This window comes from Scardinius erythrophthalmus, assembly GCF_964197995.2.
Source record: "Scardinius erythrophthalmus genome assembly, chromosome: 7".
Taxonomy (NCBI): Eukaryota; Metazoa; Chordata; class Actinopteri; order Cypriniformes; family Leuciscidae; genus Scardinius; species Scardinius erythrophthalmus.
In genome coordinates this window covers 31,885,541-31,905,892 of record NC_138227.1, presented here as the reverse complement: position 1 = coordinate 31,905,892, position 20,352 = coordinate 31,885,541, and the positions used below count along the sequence as shown (strand labels likewise).

The 20,352-nt window shown below is 39.0% G+C and overlaps 1 protein-coding gene across 1 annotated transcript in view; it reads left to right on the top strand.

Moving 5' to 3' along the window:
- Positions 1–20,352, top strand: part of mtus2b (microtubule associated tumor suppressor candidate 2b) — a gene marked incomplete at both ends in the record, with an annotated part of 42,934 nt that extends 22,582 nt beyond the window's left edge. The window contains 8 exons of the mRNA XM_081370903.1: positions 6,856–6,922; positions 8,392–8,606; positions 12,554–12,659; positions 12,897–12,970; positions 13,059–13,157; positions 16,511–16,630; positions 18,094–18,191; positions 20,145–20,352. Coding sequence (XP_081227029.1) covers positions 6,856–6,922; positions 8,392–8,606; positions 12,554–12,659; positions 12,897–12,970; positions 13,059–13,157; positions 16,511–16,630; positions 18,094–18,191; positions 20,145–20,352 — 987 coding nt within the window. The remainder of the gene's footprint in view (positions 1–6,855; positions 6,923–8,391; positions 8,607–12,553; positions 12,660–12,896; positions 12,971–13,058; positions 13,158–16,510; positions 16,631–18,093; positions 18,192–20,144) is intronic.

Below are 20,352 nucleotides of genomic sequence, written 5' to 3'. Positions count from 1 at the left end.
CAACCAGACTGGGGAGAGAGGTGCTGTAATAATGTAAAATATGAAAAATAATGTGTTTTTTAACAATCAAGCATGAAAACATATTCTAGTAGACCCCAATAACAAAATCAAGACTTCATAAAAGGGCATAATAGGACCCCTTTAAAGTCGAACTTCTTTTTACTTTACATGGCTTTCTAAACATGCGGCTCTCTGTTGTGAGACTCATTCAAAAATGAGTATTAGTAGTGTCGTGCAGTTGCTATGGTGTTGTGGGGGGCTGCTAGGGCGTTGCTACTTTTTTGATTGCTAAGGTGTTCTGAGTGATTGATGCTACTTGGTCACTAGGGTATTCTAGATGGACATTTTTATGTCATTGCTAAGGTGTTGTGAGTATTTGCATGTTGCTATACAGTTGCTAGGGTGTTCAGGATGGTTTCCATGGTGTTGCTATATGGTTGTTAAAGCGTTCTGAGTGGCTGTTAGCATGTTAGCTATGCGTTCACTAGCGTGTCTTGGCTGGTTTTTCTGGCATTGCTAAGGTGTTGTGGGTAGTTGCTAGGGCGTTGCTACTTTGTGGTTGCTAGAGGGTTGTGGGTGGATGTTGGTGTGTTTCAGTGCAGTTTCTAGGGTGTTCTGGATGGTTGCTAGGGTGTTGTTACTTTCTGGTTACTAAAGGGTTGTGGGTGGATGTTGCTGTGTTTCTGTGCAGTCTCTAGGGTGTTCTGGATGGTTGCTAGGGTGTTGTTACTTTCTGGTTACTAAAGGGTTGTGGGTGGATGTTGGTGTGTTTCTGTGCAGTCTCTAGGGTGTTCTGGATGGTTGCTAGGGTGTTGGTAACAAACAAACACACAAAGCTTGGTTCCAAATGGGATTGTTTGGGATTTATTGCACACAACCGCAAATGTCATGATTACCATAGTTTAAGTGTTGTCACTGTACTATAGGACATGTTGTTTATCATATTTCATCTGGAATGCTTTCCCTCGTCTGATTGAATGCTTGTATGTGAAAATGTGTTCGTGGACCCAGTGATATCAGACAATGCACACGTGTTATTTTCTTCTTTATTGATCTCATCCTCCTGTTCTTCTATCTCTCCATCATTCACCCCTCCTCCTCACAGCATCTCCGAGTGTGTGTGTGTGTGTGTGTGTGTGTGTGTGAGAGAGAGAGAGAGGGCGAGAGGCTTGGGGGTTGTCTGAAGAACATGTGTAGAATCGCAGACTCGCACGACTCGTTGTTGCAATAGTCAGCCTATGACGCTAAAAACAGGATGAGGTAAGGATGTTTGTTGGGTGATTTTAGCCTTTTTCTACCACATTCTCCCTAACTCCTCCTGTCTGTCTGTCCTCCACTCCCTCTCTCTCTCTCAGTCGGTGTGCGTATGGTATTCCCCTGACAGGTTTTTATAAAGCTACATTTTGTCCTAGCATGAGCCAATGTCTCTCTCTGTGTCTCCATCCTACATGCTGTTCGGATACTACAGAAACAATGCCAGGAAGAGTGTGTGTGATGCTGCTTTCTTGCTTGTTTGCTAAAGTAGGACCAGTGATGCTTTTTGCATAAGATCTGGTTTATTTCATATTCATTCTACATTCATCATTTTATATACTTTGTGATGACGGTAGTGTATGTGTGTGTGTGTGTGCGCGCGCGCTGTCAGTGAAGACAAACATGTGCTCTTACGGAGAGGGAAGCCCCACCCTGAATGCTGAGTCTGACACTTGATGCAGATGGTCTGATATCATAATTCTATTGTTTTAAAGCACTTTTGGTCTTTATTGACCTTTTTTATATTAATACATTTGAAATGAAACATTGCATGATATGAGCATTGATGCCACTAACTAGATTTTAACATTTTCTGAAGAAATTGTCAGTGTTGCCCTTGCAAAACTTGTCGCCACAGTGTTGGAGCGGTTGGATGTTTTTGGATGGTTGCCTGGGCATTGCTATGTGGTTCCCAATGTTTTGTGAGTGGATGTTGATGTGTTGCTATGCACTTGCTGTTTTGTTCTGGGTGGTCGTTATGTGGTTGCTAAGGTGTTGTGAATGGTTCTTGTGTGAGTGGCTTGGGTGTTGCTGTGTGGTTAAAGAGGCTATATGCAACTTTTTCCCCAAAATAAACGTGTAACAATAGCCTTTTTATTTGACCATTTATGACTCAATCATCTCCTGATGAGCATACTGACACCTTGTCAGCTCACAGTGGGTGCACCTATAAGCCTGTATCCTATTTTTCCTATTTTCTGTCGGGTCGGATTTTTCGCGCACTGTCTGCGGATGTGACGTCAAGCGCGTTCATGTTAAATGTTTCAGATCACTCTGCCACCACCGCTAGTCAGCAATTAGCCTTAGTTTCTCAAACAATATATGTATTTGACTGTTCTTACCTCTGTAAACATCATGTTGACTTCTTTGCAGCGGATGACTTGTGAAGTGTGCACGTACGAGAGCGAGCAGAAAGGAAGAGCAGTTCCGTTTTTTGGCCACAGGTGTCAGTCGCGAGTTTAAATTTCAGAAAAACGCATATAGGCCCTTTAAGGTGTTGTGAGTGGGTTTTATGTGTTGCTTTGCAATTGCTGTAGTGCTTTGGGTGGTTGCTAAGCCGTCACTGTGTGTTTGCTAAGGTGTTGTGAGGGGGTCTTTATGTGTTGCTATGCACTTGCTTTAGTGTTCTGGGTGTTTGATAGGTCATTACTATGTGGATGCTAACTTGTTTTGAGTGGTTCTTTATGTGTTGCTATGCACTTGCTGTAGTGTTGTGGGTGGTTGATTGTTTATTGCTATGTTGTTTCTAAGGTGTTGTGAGTGGTTCTTTATGTGCTGCTATGCACTTGCTTTCGTGTTCTGGGTGTTTGCTGAGGTGTTGCTATGTGGTTGCTAAGGTTTTGTGAATGGTTGTTTTCTGGATACTATGTGGTCACTGAAAGTGTTCAGGGGGGTTGCTAGGGTGTTGCATTTTGGTTTCTTATGAGTTGTGTGTGCTTATTTATGTGTTGTCATGTGGTTAATGTGGTGTTCTGGCCAATTGCTAGAGTGTTGCTATGTGGTTGCTAAGGTGGCTGTTTGTATACCCATGTGGTCGCTAAGTTTATATGGGTGGTTGCTAGGGTGTTGCCATGTGTGTTGCTTGTTGTTGAGCAGTTTCTATATGGATTATATGGTTTTCTGGGTGGTTGCTATAAGGTATTCTGAGTGGTTGTTTGTCTATTGCTACAGTATGTTGTCACTATAGGGTCTTCTGGGTAGTTGCTGTGAAGGTGTTGTATTTACATGTGATTTGCTAGGGTGTGCTGGGTGGTTGCAGGATGTTTCTATGTGGTTGCTAAGGTGTTGTGAGTGCTTGTTTGTGTATTGCTAGAGTGTTCTATGTGGTTGCTAGAGCTTTGCAAGGACGTTGCTAAGGTGTTGTGAGTGTTGTCGCTAGGGGACTGCTATGTGGTTGTGTTGAGTGTGTTTTAACATGTTGCTATATGGTCACTAGGGTGTTTTGAGTGCTAATGAGTTCTGAATGGTATCTGGCATGTTCCTATGCATGTGGTTACATTTAGTTTATTTAGTGTAAACATATTTGTACAGAATACCACAGAGATGTAGGGCTACCTTCTCCTCAACAAGAAATATGATTCCGGACAAGTTCCAGAACCAAAATGTTTAGGGTTATGGGATTATTTAAAGTCCTAACCCCTGAGATGAGCAGTAGTAACAGTGATGCTCATCAGATATCACTAATAAGAAAGTCCATGATATGTGTTTTTAAAGCATGTTTAAGCTGAAGATGTGTTGGGTTGTAACAGTGTTACACCCTACAGATTTATCTTTTGTTTTATAGATGGCGACTGAGTCCTTGAGACCTTGCTCTCACTATTATAGACCTTTCGCATCAGGAAATGAAAGGTAACTACGCTGAGGAACGAGCCAGTTGGATTAGTATTCATGGAAAGCCTCTCTCCAGGGATCTGCGTGCTATGTTGTGTGCTGGAGGAAGATCTGATTGGGTGAGAGCTGTAGATGTGACACAATGATGACAGGTCAGGGCATTTGTGGGGTCATGGGGTCTGGACCCTGCTGTTTGTTTACAGTGTGAGAGGGTCAGGTGTTTTTTAACAGCAGATGGCGTTTGGAGATGAATGAGTGTAGGATTCATGACTGCTGTGTTAAAATGCTGACTCATGGCGGATCATTTGCTGACACTGATTCTTATTAACAAGTATGGATCATAAACATCTCATTATGTTGTGGCATCATCAAATTCCTGTTATTTATGTCACTTTGGAGTAAATGTGCTATTAACAGATACAGGTACTTCTAGTTAGATAGAGGTCTGTGACATGTTTATCTGGAGCTTGCTGGGTTAATTTAAGGGTTGAGGAACATTGTTTTGTATTTAATTATGTGTGCTGCTGGTATACAGAGATATCTTGTTTAAAGGGGACCTACCTATTATAGCCTACCCTTTTTCAAAGACTTGATTTTGTTTTTGGGGTCTACTAGATTAGATTTTTATGCTTGGAAGTTAAAAAAATATTTTTCACATATTTCACATTAATTGCAGCATCCGTAACAAACTGTGGACAACTTCACTGTTTTTGCTCCCTGTCGTTTTGCTTTATTTGATGATTGATTCATCGCGGATTCCCGCGTATGTCGTATTTATGCCCTCTTCAAAAAGGTGCTGATTGTTGACATGCTAAAATATATACAGGGTGGGCCATTTATATGGATACACTGTAATAACATGGGAATGGTTGGTGATATTAAAGTCCTGTTTGTGGCACATTAGTATATGTGAGGGGGCAAACTCCTCAAGATGGGTGGTGACCATGGTGGCCATACTAATGTGCCACAAACAGGACTTTAATATCACCAACCATTCCCATGTTATTACTGTGTATCCATATAAATGGCCCACCCTGTAGATCAAATTGTATATGTACCTATATTTAAATGGGATTAAAGATAGAATGTACTGAATCACAGTTTGCTTGCTAACTTGCAAGAGCAAGTCCACATGTCATTTGAAACAAAAACCATGCTTCTAAAAACAGGTTGAGAGCTGTAGCTCCGACCACGCAAGTTTGCGAATGCTCATTGCAAAATTGTTTAACTATGTTGGTAATGATGGAGTAGTTGTCTAACTAAACTTTTGGGAAACACACCCCTGTTTAATTCCTGTTTCTATGAAGCTCCTCCTTCTGAAAAGTGCAATGTGCTCTGATTGGTCGGCCGGGCCAGTGTGTTTGGTGATTGGTCAACTGCTTCAAGTGTGTTGGGAAATGTCACGCCCCTTACTATAACCATATTAAGTTTCAACACACTACTAACAAACTCAACCAGGCTTCGTACATTTATTTTGCGTGTTCCTTGAGCGTGAATTATTTGAACTTACAGTATGGGATTTTTTCTCCACTAGGGGTCGCTAACCTCTTTACAATAACAAAGGCGTAGTTTGATGACGCAACACATGCTAAGAATTATGGACGTTGTCGTCAACGTCAAGCCGGCCGATCTAATAATGTTTATGGTTGACTGAATACATCTATGCTTTTATCGTGACTGTGATATGAAGCAGTTCGGGATTGCTAAGAGACAGCTATCAGCTCCACACGCGACGCGAGTCCAGCGGATATAAAAGGAGTATGGACATTTCATTCTACCGAACTACACGCAAGTGCAGAATTACTACTCACAGGCAAGTTTAATTGACAAATTAAACTTGTGAGGTAACGCAGCGCTGTTTCACCTGGTCTAACGTTACACTAGCACACTAAACTGCATTTGAATGTGTTGAAAAGTATGTGTTAGTTTGTCTGTATGAGACTAGCAGTAAGCTAGATCAACATTAGAATAACATACAGATCATATTCTAACATTTTATCATTGTTGAACTAACGTTATATAACATTGATTAGTTTTATATAAATGTGCTCACCTGTTTAATAAAGTACATGTAGAAGCGGTCGAAGTCTCGGACGTGGGGCTCTCGTTTATATACTGTCTATGGGAGCTCTCGGCATCTCGAAAACACCGCGCTGATATTGATTCTCGTTTTAGTTCTCCTTTTTTATCCAAAGTCTGCTTGCCATGGTCCATAATGTTTGAATGAAACAACAACAGCGTGCAAATAGACATTGCGAACTCCACAGATGTCTGCGTCTGTCGCTTTGGTTAATCAGAGGGCTCTGCTCATAGCTCTGGTTACCATGGCACCATAGGCGGAAACCAGGGACAACGCAGATATGATGCCATTGACTGCGACATAACGGAAATAAAGACACGGTCCGTGTCTTCGAATTAAAATATTAATTTCTCTGGATTTAGAAGTTAATTGGAACTGTCGGGATAATGTAAATACACAACTTTAAAAAATATATAACATAGATATAGTGATTTTTTATATTTTTAAAGCAAAAAAAATACATATTGTGCCTTTAAATGAGGAATACTCAAAACTCAAGACTACAATGGAGGCGTTTCAGGGAGTTCAGAAACAGTATTTACTGATATAGAGAGCAACTGCCTTTGGAGTGACTTTGTGCTTTGTAACTTTGCAGACCTGTTTCATGCTCAAACAGCAACAGTACACACTAAAGGAAGTTGAAAATTTAAAAAAGCATAAATAGGTCCTTTTTTAAAGTGGTATTTTGGCTGGTATGTTTAGTTAAAAGTGAGCAGCATAGAGTTATTCGCAATTTTGCAGATTTTTATTCATAACAAAATTTTGAAACGTTTGATAACACATTTACTGTGGTAAGCACTGTTGAACATCAGTTCCACTGCCTAATTTTCCCCTGCACTCATGTGAGTTTGCAGATTCTGTGTGGAGCAATTCATAACACATTTGTGTATCTCTCCGTGTGTGTTTTCCAGAGCGAGAGCGCTGTCGTGAAGGAGAGGGAGTTATCCCTGCAGTTAGCCAGGATCAGGGATGAAGTGGGTAAGTCTTCTCTGGACATCACACACACAACAGTGATCTCATGTCGCCCACTTGTGCCGCAGCATACTTACAAATGTTAGAATGAGGTTAACCACTCAAGAAATAAAAAACAAACTGACCTTCTCAGATTGCTTATTTGTAAATGCCATTTTTCTCTTTCCATCCCGTCATATTTAATTTGGCACATGACTCGTCCCACATCATTTGAAGTGAAGTTGAGTGTCATATTCTACAAATATGGCACACTTTACTGGCACAATTCCATTTTATTTTGTTTATAAAGTTTTAAAATTGGTAGGTAAACTATTTTGTAATATACAATTAAACTAGGATGAAAATCAGCTAGTTTTAAATGCATCAAATATCTTGTATAAAACCATTCAATGTCATAATTTTGATTGATCAAATAATCACCAAATACTCTATATTCATCTGTGTTATTTTGCATGCAAGCCTGTTACAGCATGATTTCCCCTTATTATGAAAAATATGCTATTCCTTAAAATTGTTACACCCAAGAAACATGACTTGTTCTCTTTCTACAGCATGTCTTTCCATTTGATCAGTTTTTACAAATATTGATGTGTTGACTGCATTCGTCAAGCTCAAGCTTCAAGCCTAGTTATTCAAACAAATGTTTTTCTTTAATTTATGGGAAATTTAAGTTTATCAATATCTACAAACCAGGTTTAAAACATATTTTTTTTTAACTGAAATTAAAAAAAATATACAAAAACATAAATTTATGTTATTATAGCTAATTGCAAAGGTAACATTTCCCATTTTTATTTAGTTTATCTTGATAAAACTAAAACTGAACAAATAAAAATGTATTTAAAAAAAACTATATAGATATTTAAAAATAAATAAATAAAACTTCTGAAAAATGACAAAAAAATACAGCAAAATTACTAAGATTTTAACTGAAACTAAAATGAAAACATAAACATATTAGCATCTCAATAAACAAATAGCATCTCAATAATACTAAAATAACTGCTACAAACTAAAAATTGCCAGCCTGAGTGACAGCTTTATTTATGCTAAATGTGTGAACCTGTTTCTTTGAACCTTGGTACCTATTCTGGTGAATACATTTTTTTAAATGTTGATCATTTAATATTGATTGCTATAAAATTGCAAGAGCACACAAATCAGGGGTTTTTATATGTTAGGATTAAAAATATTTTTATTTTGGTAAAGCTCAAATTTTGGTAACGGTGTTGTCAAAATGTGCAAACCCCATATTTAATTAATAGAAAATTAAAGAGCTCACATATTAATTTCTTCACCAGAATAGGTACCAAGGTTGAAAGTAACATGGCTGAAAATTTTGCATATTTAAATCTGTCACTCAGTCTTCAATTTTGACACCAAATGTTGGTTTGTAGCTACTAACAATACACATTTTCTCAAGGTTAAGTATGTCCTTTTCACTGCCCATAACAAACCATTTTCGGTCTCTCCAGTGGTCAGTGTTCAGCGATGGGAGCGTCTGCAGGGTGAGAAGGCTCAGCTGGAGCAGAGTTTTGAGCGGGAGCTGAAAGCACTCCAAGAGGAGCAACAGCAGGAGCTCAAGGCCCTACAGGAGAGACTGGTAGAGGAGCACAACTCTGAGATTCAGCGACTCCGGCAACAACAGAACAGCCACCTGGTGCAGCTACGCTCCCAGCACCAGGACCAGGTGAGACGAGGAAGTAACTGAGTATAAAGACTGGGGCTGAATCTGAAATCGTGCCCCTAAATACAGTGAGGAAAACAAGTATTTGAACACCCTGCTATTTTGCAAGTAGGGATGCAACGATTAACCGATTTCACAATTAACCGCGCTTTAATTCGTCACGGTTAATTAATCGTAAAGGCTCCACAACACCGCGTTTGTGTTTCACGGAACGGAAATGTTGCATCTTGCGCAAAATGAAAACATTATAAGAGCTTATGAGACACGGAGCACGGAACTAGTTCATATTTTGGGCGAACGTGAACTGAACGTACTGTATTACTGCCTGATGAACGTTACTATGAACTCGTCCATTCTGGTCTGTGAACGCCGCGCTCTCAGTTTAACTTCCTTCAATAGAGTGCCAGATTTCTAAAGAGCCTTCCAGGCGAAAACACAGCTAAAACACACCATAAACCGGCCTTAATATGTAGCGGGAAAAAACACCCAATCTGGCAACACCAGCCACTACTGATTCGATCTCGTTCATCAAAATGAACAAATCTTTTTTCGAGTCATTTCGTTCATTTAAGGGGCTTTAAATGTTATACTATTAACTGCAAAATTCCCAGAACATATCCACCTCTGCAATCTTTATCATATTCTGAATTAAGAAATCATTATAATGCCGTCAAAAATCGTTTACAGGAAACATCAATAATTACTTTAACTTCAGAGTCTTTCGTTCATTTGTCACGTGACAGGCGCAATGAATGGATCGTTCATGAACGACTCATCACGTTAAATAAAAACAAAAAGCAGCAAGGAGTCGTCGTATTTAAACCAGTTTTATGACAAGGTCGGTGAGGATGGGAAACAAACATCTGACGCATAGCTTCAGTGTTAAAACTGATAAAATAATTGTCTGTGGTTCAATATGGGCTGTGGCAATCATTTTGAAAAATGAAAAAAAAAAGCATGAAAAAAAAAGAACTATGAACTAGTTCAAAAGGCTATTTTTATTTTTATTGTTATTTATTTTCAGTGTTAAAGTAAGTCAAAAATCTTTTTTTTTCCACTTTTCTTTAATTCCAAAGAGAGAAATGGACTTGTTTGTTTGTATTATTATTTTGTGGTGTATTATTTGGTTGCTGAGCAGCAATAAATAACACTTTAAAATATAAGGAGTTTTCGTGTGATTTTATAAACTAATAGTGTTGTGAAATTAATGAATGCAAAATAATCGTGATAACCGTGAAACCATGATTATTCCTCAGACTATAATCGTACCAACAAAATCTATAATCGTTGCATCCCTATTTGCAAGTTCTCCCACTTAGACATCATGGAGGGGTCTGAAATTGTTATCGTAGGTGCATGTCCACTGTGAGAGACATAATCTAAAAAAAAAATCCAGAAATCACAATGTATGATTTTTTAACTATTTATTTGTGTGATACAGCTGCAAATAAGTATTTGAACACCTGAGAAAATCAATGTTAATATTTGGTACAGTAGCCTTTGTTTGCAATTACAGAGGTCAAACGTTTCCTGTAGTTTTTCACCAGGTTTGCACACACTGCAGGAGGGATTTTGGCCCACTCCTCCACACAGATCTTCTCTAGATCAGTCAGGTTTCTGTGCTGTCGCTGAGAAACACGGAGTTTGAGCTCCCTCCAAAGATTCTCTATTGGGTTTAGGTCTGGAGACTGGCTAGGCCACGCCAGAACCTTGATATGCTTCTTACAGAGCCACTCCTTGGTTATCCTGGCTGTGTGCTTCGGGTCATTAAGACCCAGCCTCGACCCATCTTCAATGCTCTAACTGAGGGAAGGAGGTTGTTCCCCAAAATCTCGCAATACATGGCCCCGGTCATCCTCTCCTTAATACAGTGCAGTCGCCCTGTCCCCTGTGCAGAAAAACACCCCCAAAGCATGATGCTACCACCCCCATGCTTCACAGTAGGGATGGTGTTCTTGGGATGGTACTCAACATTCTTCTTCCTCCAAACAAGTTTAGTGGAATTATGACCAAAAAGTTCTATTTTGGTCTCATCTGACCACATGACTTTCTCCCATGATCATCCAAATGGTCATTGGCAAACTTAAGACGGGCCTTGACATGTGCTGGTTTAAGCAGGGGAACCTTCCGTGCCATGCATGATTTCAAACCATGACGTCTTAGTGTATTACCAACAGTAACCTTGGAAACGGTGGTCCCAGCTCTTTGCAGGTCATTGACCAGCTCCTCCCATGTAGTTCTGGGCTGATTTCTCACCTTTCTTAGGATCATTGAGACCCCACGAGGTGAGATCTTGCATGGAGCCCCAGTCCGAGGGAGATTGGCAGTCATGTTTAGCTTCTTCCATTTTCTAATGATTGCTCCAACAGTGGACCTTTTTTCACCAAGCTGCTTGGCAATTTCCCCGTAGCCCTTTCCAGCCTTGTGGAGGTGTACAATTTTGTCTCTAGTGTCTTTGGACAGCTCTTTGGTCTTGGCCATGTTAGTAGTTGGATTCTTACTGATTGTATGGGGTGGACAGGTGTCTTTATGCAGCTAACGACCTCAAACAGGTGCATCTAATTTAGGATAATAAATGGAGTGGAGGTGGACATTTTAAAGGCAGACTAACAGGTCTTTGAGGGTCAGAATTCTAGCTGATAGACAGGTGTTCAAATACTTATTTGCAGCTGTTTCATACAAATAAATAGTTAAAAAATCATATATTGTGATTTCTGGATTTTTTTTTAGATTATGTCTCTCACAGTGCACATGCACCTACGATGACAATTTCAGACCCCTCCATGATTTCCAAGTGGGAGAACTTGCAAAATAGCAGGGTGTTCAAATACTTATTTTCCTCACTGTATCCCCTACGTTAGTCCACTAAAACTGTTCACTTGAAGGAGTGGATAAAAATGAGTGAGTGAATTCGGACAGCCGTTGAGCGTACATCGGTTGTACACTCATTATTGCGGTGCATTGTGGGATTGAATGAGTGCACTCGATAACGTCCACTATGGTTTTGGACACCACTACAAATGGCTGTCCCCCCAAATAGGGGGCGATTTTAGATTCAGCCTGAGATTACTATTGACACACCTTGAAGAGGATTTTATTTTAGCATTATACACTAAAGACTGCATGGTGTGAAGGCTCAGCGAGGATTAAGAAAGCCTGGAAGGTGTTTGCATGTTTATGTAGTCTGAAAAGTAACCCAAAGTATACTTCAATTTTGACTTGAACTAGTTTAAACTAGTTCTGTTGGCAAAGATATTTCCCTCTTTGAATTCTGTGTTGGATTTAAGTTTGGTGAACTTGACACACAAATTGAGATACTATAGCCGCGTTTCCACCGCAGGAACTTTCCCTAGGAACTAGGGACTTTGGGGTGGTACTCGGTGTGTTTCGACCGCAGGAACCAGGGTCTTAATGAAGTTCCAGGTAAATATCCCCCCCTCAGAAAGTTCCTGCTGGCGAGGTAGTACTTTTTCAAAGTTCAGGGGTGGGACTTGGGCGCCAAACATGCTGATTGGTTGAGTTCACGCAGCATTTTGATTGGTTGACATTTTATTTCAACCACCATTTTTAAAAGTCTGTTGCGGTGTGTGCAGTAAGAGTTGTTTGCTATCCGAATCAACAATGTAGTTTAAAAAATACGACCGATGGACCGATGACGAGGTTCAGGCTTTAATAAGCTTAAATTCAGAGGATGAAATCCTATGTCACCGGACTACTTAGCCTAATCTTCACGGTACTTTAGAAAGCGATGGAAATGCAGACAGCAACAGATCTGGAGGGAAAAAATTTCCTGGGACAAATTGTCGGTGGAATTTGGGTGGAAACGCGGCTGTGAATTTACTATGGATGGTCGGATATACGTTATACAGAAATTGCTGCATTTGAGCAAAAATAATCTAATATTCCAGAGCACCTTTTAAACGCTGAAAAACAACCGTTTTTGTTGTTAGATCGAGGAGATGAGTGAAAACCATGAGACGGCCATGGTGGAGATGGAAGCGACTCATGGTGCCACACTGGCCACTTTACAGGAAGAACACACCAGAACCATCAAGAGTGAGTCCTGCTGACAGACACATCCATCACACACCCAGAAATCAAAGCGACTGTCTAAAAACTTAGACAGCGTTATTTGAGCTAGAAGGTCTATAGTAGCAAATAGGTTTTGCCCACTAAGAGAGCTCTGGTAACTTCTGCTTAACAACATCACTACTGACTGTTGAATCCAAACTGTGTGTTAATTCCTCTTCATCAGTGTGTTCTTACTAACATGAACTGGTTGTTTCTTTTAAGACCTGAAGATGGCACATGAGCAGCAAAAGAGGTCAATGGAAGAGGAATTTGAGAAACTCAGACTCTCACTGCAGGTACTGCATGTCCTCACTCTGAATGCCAACATGTGTGTTGTATTTATGAGGGCACGTGTAAAGGGGTGTGTTTCTGTGCTGTGTTTAGGATCAGGTGGACACATTGACATTTCAGAACCGAACTCTGCGAGACCGAGCCAAGCGTTTTGAAGAAGCACTGCGCAGAAGCACAGATGAGCAGATAGTGGTACTGTCCTTGAAGTTCTCTTTTGATTTGTGTGTGGCCAGTGGTATTTAGAGAAAAGTTCATCCCCAGGAAATGCTTCATTTGAATTTTTTTTGATTGCACTCTATTTTACAGTATGTGCACTTTCAATGTACTTTCAGTGTATTTTCCAAGAAAGTACTGAGTAATACAAGGTAACTACATGGGTTTAGGTTAGGTTTAGGGGTAGGTTCAGGACTAGTACATAGTTATTACCCAGTTATTATAATTACAACAATAAGTATATAGTATGTACATGTGAAACAGGACTGTAAAATAAAGTGCCACCTTTTTTCTCCCCAAAAAATTGTCCTCTGTGTTCTTCAAAAGAAAGATCTGGAACGAGGGTGAATGATTGCAGAATGTTCATTTATTGGTCACCGTCCTTGTCTAGATTACACCTCGGCTCACTCTGGACATCCAGGGATGCGTTTTAAACAGTGTTGAAGGAGTTTGCATACTGGATACTTGTTTACTTTCTTTCCTTCTCTGTACTCTTAAAAATAAAGGTTTCAAACGTTTTTTTTTTTAAACGATGCCATAAGGGGCTTTTGCACTGGAGGGACGTTTTCATAGTTCCTATAACTATTGGTGGAAGTACCCTCTTTTTGGCGTGTTCGCACCGCAGGAACTGGGAATGACTTTAGTTATAGGAACACCTTTTGGAGGAACTAGATTAGCTCTTACTTCAGAGTAGGGTCTAACCCAGGAGGTACCAGTGATGTAACTGTACTTTAATTGGCCGAACGCATGCCATACGAAACACCACAACCCTAAAGGCCATGTAAACACACTAATCGTAAACACAAGTTGTCTAGTTAAAAATTGGATTTGAATGCCCTCTCAAGTCATATGTACCACTGGGAAGCTTGGGGATCATTTTGATACCCAAGTTCCTGAGTTGGCCGTGCCATAAACTTAAAACATAAACTAAAAAAAGAGAGGAGAACGATTGCTGCTGTGACTGCAATTCTTTATTCGTTTTTTTCCACAACAGCTACGCCGTCTTGTCGTTAAAGTAGTGCATATTTACATACGTATAAAAAAAATAATTTGAAGCGTATTGTATGTTTTATACACAGCTAAAATAGCCTGTATTTGAACGCAATTCCGGAATCTTCAGCAAGCTGACTATAGATAGCGTTGACAATGAATGGGTTGCTAAATATCTTTTTGGCTTCAAGAGGATTTCCCCAATAAATAGGCAAGAATAAACCTGGTGTCCTCCATGATTCCTGTTCTTTCCGACAACAAAGCACTTGAATGCGATGAGCTTCCAATCATGACTTCTGAAGTGGGAAGTAGGAAATATCCAATAGCACTGCAAGTTGTCGTAGGATATTTAGTCTCTTAGCCCTCCTTTTTACTCTTTTAATCACATAATTTAAACGTCTACATTCCATCTCCGTTATCACGAAACCCAAGACACAACAAAAGCACAGCTCCGATCACGCCGTCCTCCATCCTCCAGCTTTGAATGCTGTGTGTTAATTTATGTCACTTCAGAGTTCCTACTGGCGGTGTAAATGCAACCAGGAAAATGGCCCTAGGGGAAAATGTAGTCCTCGGGGGACCGTCCTGGAGGCTATTTCCTCTAACTGAGTTCCTATAACTACACAGTGCAAAAGCCCCTATAGAAGAGACATTTTTGGTTCCCCAAAAAACCTTTCAGTAAGTTCTTTAAAGAAAGTTTTTTCCTTAGTGTGAAGAATATTTTAATAATCTAAAGAACTATTCTGCACTCTAAAGAGTCTTTTGTGAAATGTAAAGGACCCATGGATGTTAAAAGTTCTTCATGGAACCTTAGATGCCAATTAAGAACCTTGATTTTTTAAGTGTATCTAGTTTAGCTCATACATTAAAAGAAAAATTAATTGATTAATTAAATTCTTAATTGTGTTACTTAATTAAAATTGTTGAAAGAAGCTTATACATAGGCATTCTTTATACTTAATAAATTGTAGTTAATTTATATTTTATCATATAATTATAATCTAATTCTGGTAATTATATGATTAACCCTCTGATGGTCTTCGTTTAGCAGTCACACTGGGGGCCTTCCCGGTCATAAATGACCGGACACCTAAAAATGAAACTTCCTCCATCCCAGTAAAAACCAATGCAATTTATTTTTGTTCTATAATATTTATTCTTTTTAATTTAGAATTTTGAGAGAATTTCATTGAACTTATTAATATTTATGCAATATTTATAGTCCATTTTTTGCCATTGAAAATAATGATTTTTTTATTTTTTTTTATGCAGTATTTTCGGGTAAAATAGAGACTAGGCTTTCAGAAAAAAAAAAATCATCAATTTATTAATCATAAAATTAAATAAAACATGATATTGCATGGGTTTACCACTAGATGCCTGTATAGCTCTATATGGAGATGTTTGTGAATTCTAGTTGTTTTTGGACCAAATTACTTAATTTTAAGATGTGAATTGAATGTATTTTTTTAGAAATTCTCAAATAATACTTTTTGCCAAGGTTTATAATATTTTATTAATTATTATTTTAATAATTGTAATAATTATTATATTAATTATATATACATATATTAATTATAATTATTAGTTAAGTTATGTTTTTCACTCTTGATGTTTTAGAGCTTCACCCCTTCATTGCTGAGCATTTTTTTTCTGCATCGTGGCTGATTTGTAGAGAATTTTTGTGTTTTTGTCAATTTCCCATTCATTTCCTATGGGGGTAATTTTGACCGAAGACCAAAATCATAAATAATTTTTTTACGACCACTTAGCATGCTCGGATCATGAACTCAATTTTTTTGTGTGTTCACATACCTAATGGCAGAAAAGTCACCAAGTTTCGTAACATTCTGATGAAGCTGTGATTTTTAAAAATTCAAAACAGATTTTTGTAATCTGAATTTATTGGTGTGTATGTGTATAAACGTGTGTTTGTATGTGTGTGTGTGTGTGTGTGTGTGTGGGTGTGAATTTTTTGCACTCTTGATGTTGTAGAGTGTCACCCCTTTACTGCGGTGTAGTTTTTTTAGAATCGTGTCCGATTTGTAGATTGTACAGACAAAAATTCAGAGAATTTTTGTGTTTTTGTAAATTTCCCATTCATTTCCTATGGGTCGGTCATTTTTGACCGAAGACCACGAAAGGGACTTTTTTTTTTTTACGGCCACTTAGCATGCTCGGATCATGACCTCAATTTTTTTTTGTATTCACATACCTAATCCCAGAAAAGTCACCAAGTATCATAACCTTCCGATGAAGCTGTGATTTTTAAAAAATTAAAAATGTGTTAAATGTGATTCAGATTTGAAGTAATTTGAATTTGTGTGTTTGTATGTGTACAGGATGCTCTTGCTCCATATCAGCATATTGAGGAGGACCTGAAGAGTCTTAAAGAGGTTCTGGAGATGAAGAACCAGCAGATTCATCAACAGGAGCTCAAAATTTCAGAGCTGGAAAAAATGGTGAATTACAATAGAGAAAGAGATGGCTTTAATTATTAAAATCTCCATGAAATTAGATGTTTTGTGACTTTTATTCCCTGTACTCATAAGCATGTGTAAAATTCTTTTTTATAGGAAAATAGGCCAAAAATATTGATGACTCATGTTGTACTACACAGATTTCTGTCCAATCAAATGCTCTATAAAATAAGAATGTCCCTCCCCCTGCCAATCAGAAAGTAGCCAATCATAGTTTGTGGGGTAACTAAAGTAATAAAAAAAGACCACCACTGCATCTGAAATTGCGTACTGTCCGAGTAGGTACTACATTTGAATTTACATCGCAAAATTTGTACGTACTACATCCGCCATGCGTTTCACTAAAGCAATAAGCCCAGTGAAGCCGCTCCGCGTTGTGCCTAACAATGCCCCTTATCTGTTCTAAAATCACTGTAAAATACGGCTTCAAGGGGCTTATTGCTTTTATAAAACGGTTACTCCATAAAAATATTCATTTTAATATTTATTTTATTCATAAAATAAACACCAGCTACAAAAAATACGTGTTAAATGTTATAACACATTTATTCCTCTGCCAAGCAATGTAGTTCTAAAGAGGTTGCCAAACAACACATCCAGCAACAAAGAATCACAAACGGCAGTTTCGCAGTAATACTAATTTAATACGATCACAGGTGTATGTTTGTTGAGTAATTTATGTTTGTTGAGTAACTTCGAATGCGGCTCAACCAATCAGAATCAAGGACCGGAACTATCCGTTGTATATTGTTCCATGACCTACAGCGTCAGGTGCGTCGCTTCACTGCCATAAAGTGTTCATCGAATGCGCACGTCAGAATCTCAGTGGAAGTAGTAGTAGGTCATCCAGGGATTTTCGCCTTCTGTTTTTCAAATACTATGTATTCGGACATACTACTCTTTTGGTGTACTGTTTTTTACATAATATATTGTAGGTTTTCCTCAAAGTTTTCGATTTTGGACCCAGTGCACCTCTTCCATATGTCCCACCCACACTTCTATTTCAAAATGGAATCGGTCAACATAGGACAGGTTTCATGGGGTCTTTAAAGTTGTACTTTATTTACTTTTACTTAGTTTTACGATAGTCTTCTCATTCTTTTTAAACTTATACTGACACCTATCAGTGTGGATGTGTTATCAGGCAAAAAAGGTTTTACAAAGGCCATAAGAAATGCCTTATATGCAGATGTATTTGTCACCCAAAAAAAGTGTCCAATAACACTTAACAAGATACATTGTTGGTACCCCAAGATACATTGTTGGTACCCCATTGTTGGTAACCGCCTATATATAATTAAACACTTATTATATCCTCTGATATGACTGGAGTTTCCATCTCATTTGAATTTACATAATAAGGAATAAATCACTAAGTTCTCCTTTGAAAGTAGAAATGTCACAGTTTTTCAGTGATTTAGTGTGTTTGTCATGTTTTTGCACAGGCCCAAAAGAACGTTCTGTTGGAGGAGCGTATTCAGGTGTTGCAGCAGCAAAATGAAGACCTAAAAGACAGGATTGACCGCAACGTCGCAACGTCCAGGTCTTTATAAAACATTTATAGTTTATACCTTTAAAGGTACTGAGTAGGAAGTAAATCAAATACAAAATTCTGTCATAAAATTCTAGACTGTGCATGCTAATAGGTCCTTAACTCAATCTGCTTGCAATTCATCACATCACTCTCTATAAGGCACAACTGCTTGGTTTCTGCTATATCAGTAGCCAATGATCTCGCTGCTCAACCTTCAAACCCTCCACCTTCAGCTCCACCTGTATAGATCTGCTAAGGGTAATTCTTGTACACTATATTGTACAGCAGCTTGCATGTCTTACTTGCTCACAGCAGCGTGTTGTGTATTGGCAGTAGGGCTGTCACTTTACGTTCGAAAATCGATTGCACAATCGATTGGACCAACCAACGCAAGTTTCGAAAACTAAAATAGGGAATCGATTTTAACGGTCTTTTCTCGGAGCGCGTCCAGCTCGTCACGATACACCCGCAGCGAACGCGCGTCACACAGCAACTGCAGGCTCTGACAAACACGCATAACAGCAAATTATCTTACTGCATAATGTTTCTCTTTTTACTACAAAACTGTGAATTCTGCCGGTATGCAGACACTCTCATGCATTCAGATACAAATTCGGGCTACGCGTCTACAATCGCCTACGCAGGCGAAATTTGTTTGACATTTCTAATCGTAAACACAGCCAAGACTGAGGTAATGTTTTTCATTTATGCTATGGCAGTCCACTCTGCTTATTGTTTTTCGAGAATGTTGCACTCCTGTTTGTCACTGTGTACGAAACTTCACGCCAATAAATCATCAGGAATATTTGCTGACTTGTGCGCGTCTCAAGCGCCCTCTTTACGTTCGTCCTAATGCCTGTTCGTTGTCCGTGGATTTGCCCTTATTTGACGTTTAAAATGGAAACGTCTTTAGACATGGAAAATCGATTTTACAATCGATTCAATGAACACTTATGTCTCAAAAATCGAACAGGATTTTTTCACAAAAGTGACAGCCCTAATTGGCAGTAGCAAGTCCTGTACTTGCTCTGCAGCAGCAACAGCGTAGCAGATCTACTCCGCCAAGACCAAACATATCAACATTGTCACGTTACCATGCCAAACACTGTGAGAGTTGTCATGACAGAAACTCTTTCAAAAGAGCAATGAAATTGTGATTTCCTTACTATGACTACTTTAAGGCCACATTCACATGCAGTTAAATTCGGTTAACAGTTCACCTTTTAGTGCTTAATCCTGTTCTATACAGTTTAGTAATTTAAAGGAGTGACAACCGCATTCTACATTCATACACATTGTGAGTAGAACGGAACTAAACATTTAGTTGTTAATGACGTATTAAAACGTGTTTCAGAGATGTGTGTCTCTTCTGTATGTGTGCGTTGCAAGAAAACCACAGGGAAAGAGTTACGAGCGTTGACTCGCCAGATCTTATTACAAAAAACAGTGAACAAGAACAAGCCCATAATAAACTAAAGTACCATAAGTACAAAATGCTTTATATTGAAAATAAGACCCAAAATATTGCGACCCACACCTTCCCAACTTTTAATAACTCCATAAACTTGATCACTTTAAAAGCAGACAGCAAACTCAAAAAACGCTTATAAGTGGACATGGCAAAACTTCAAGATCGTGCTCTGCGTATGAGCCTTACAAGCATAAAGAAAACACAACGCCTCTGTCGACGGTGGTTTAGTTAAAATTGCAGAACATAACGAATCTTTGGTTGCTGTAATATTGCTTAACGGACACCAAACACACAAGATGCCAGAACGTCGCTTTGATTACCATGCTGTCAATCATCACAATTTTGAGTCGTGTTCCATATAAACACGGAAGGATAATTAAGGGGATAGACTCCTGTATTTAAATGCGGTTGTCACTCCTGAAACTTTACAGTGTGTTCATGGCCTAGAGCTACAGAAGAATTCTCATTAGTTGTTTCCTCTATTCTACCAGGCAACTGTCGGAGGAAAACGCCAACCTGCAGGTGTACGTTGAGAAAGAGAGCAACGAGAAGAAGCGACTGAGTCGCACCAACGAAGAGCTTATGTGGCGTCTTCAAACGGGCGAGTTGAGCCCTCGAATGTCTCCCACCCAGTCGCCTCTCCATCGACCAGTCTCTGGTCCTTCTTCACCCTCCCGACAACAGCCCTTCCCTAGATGA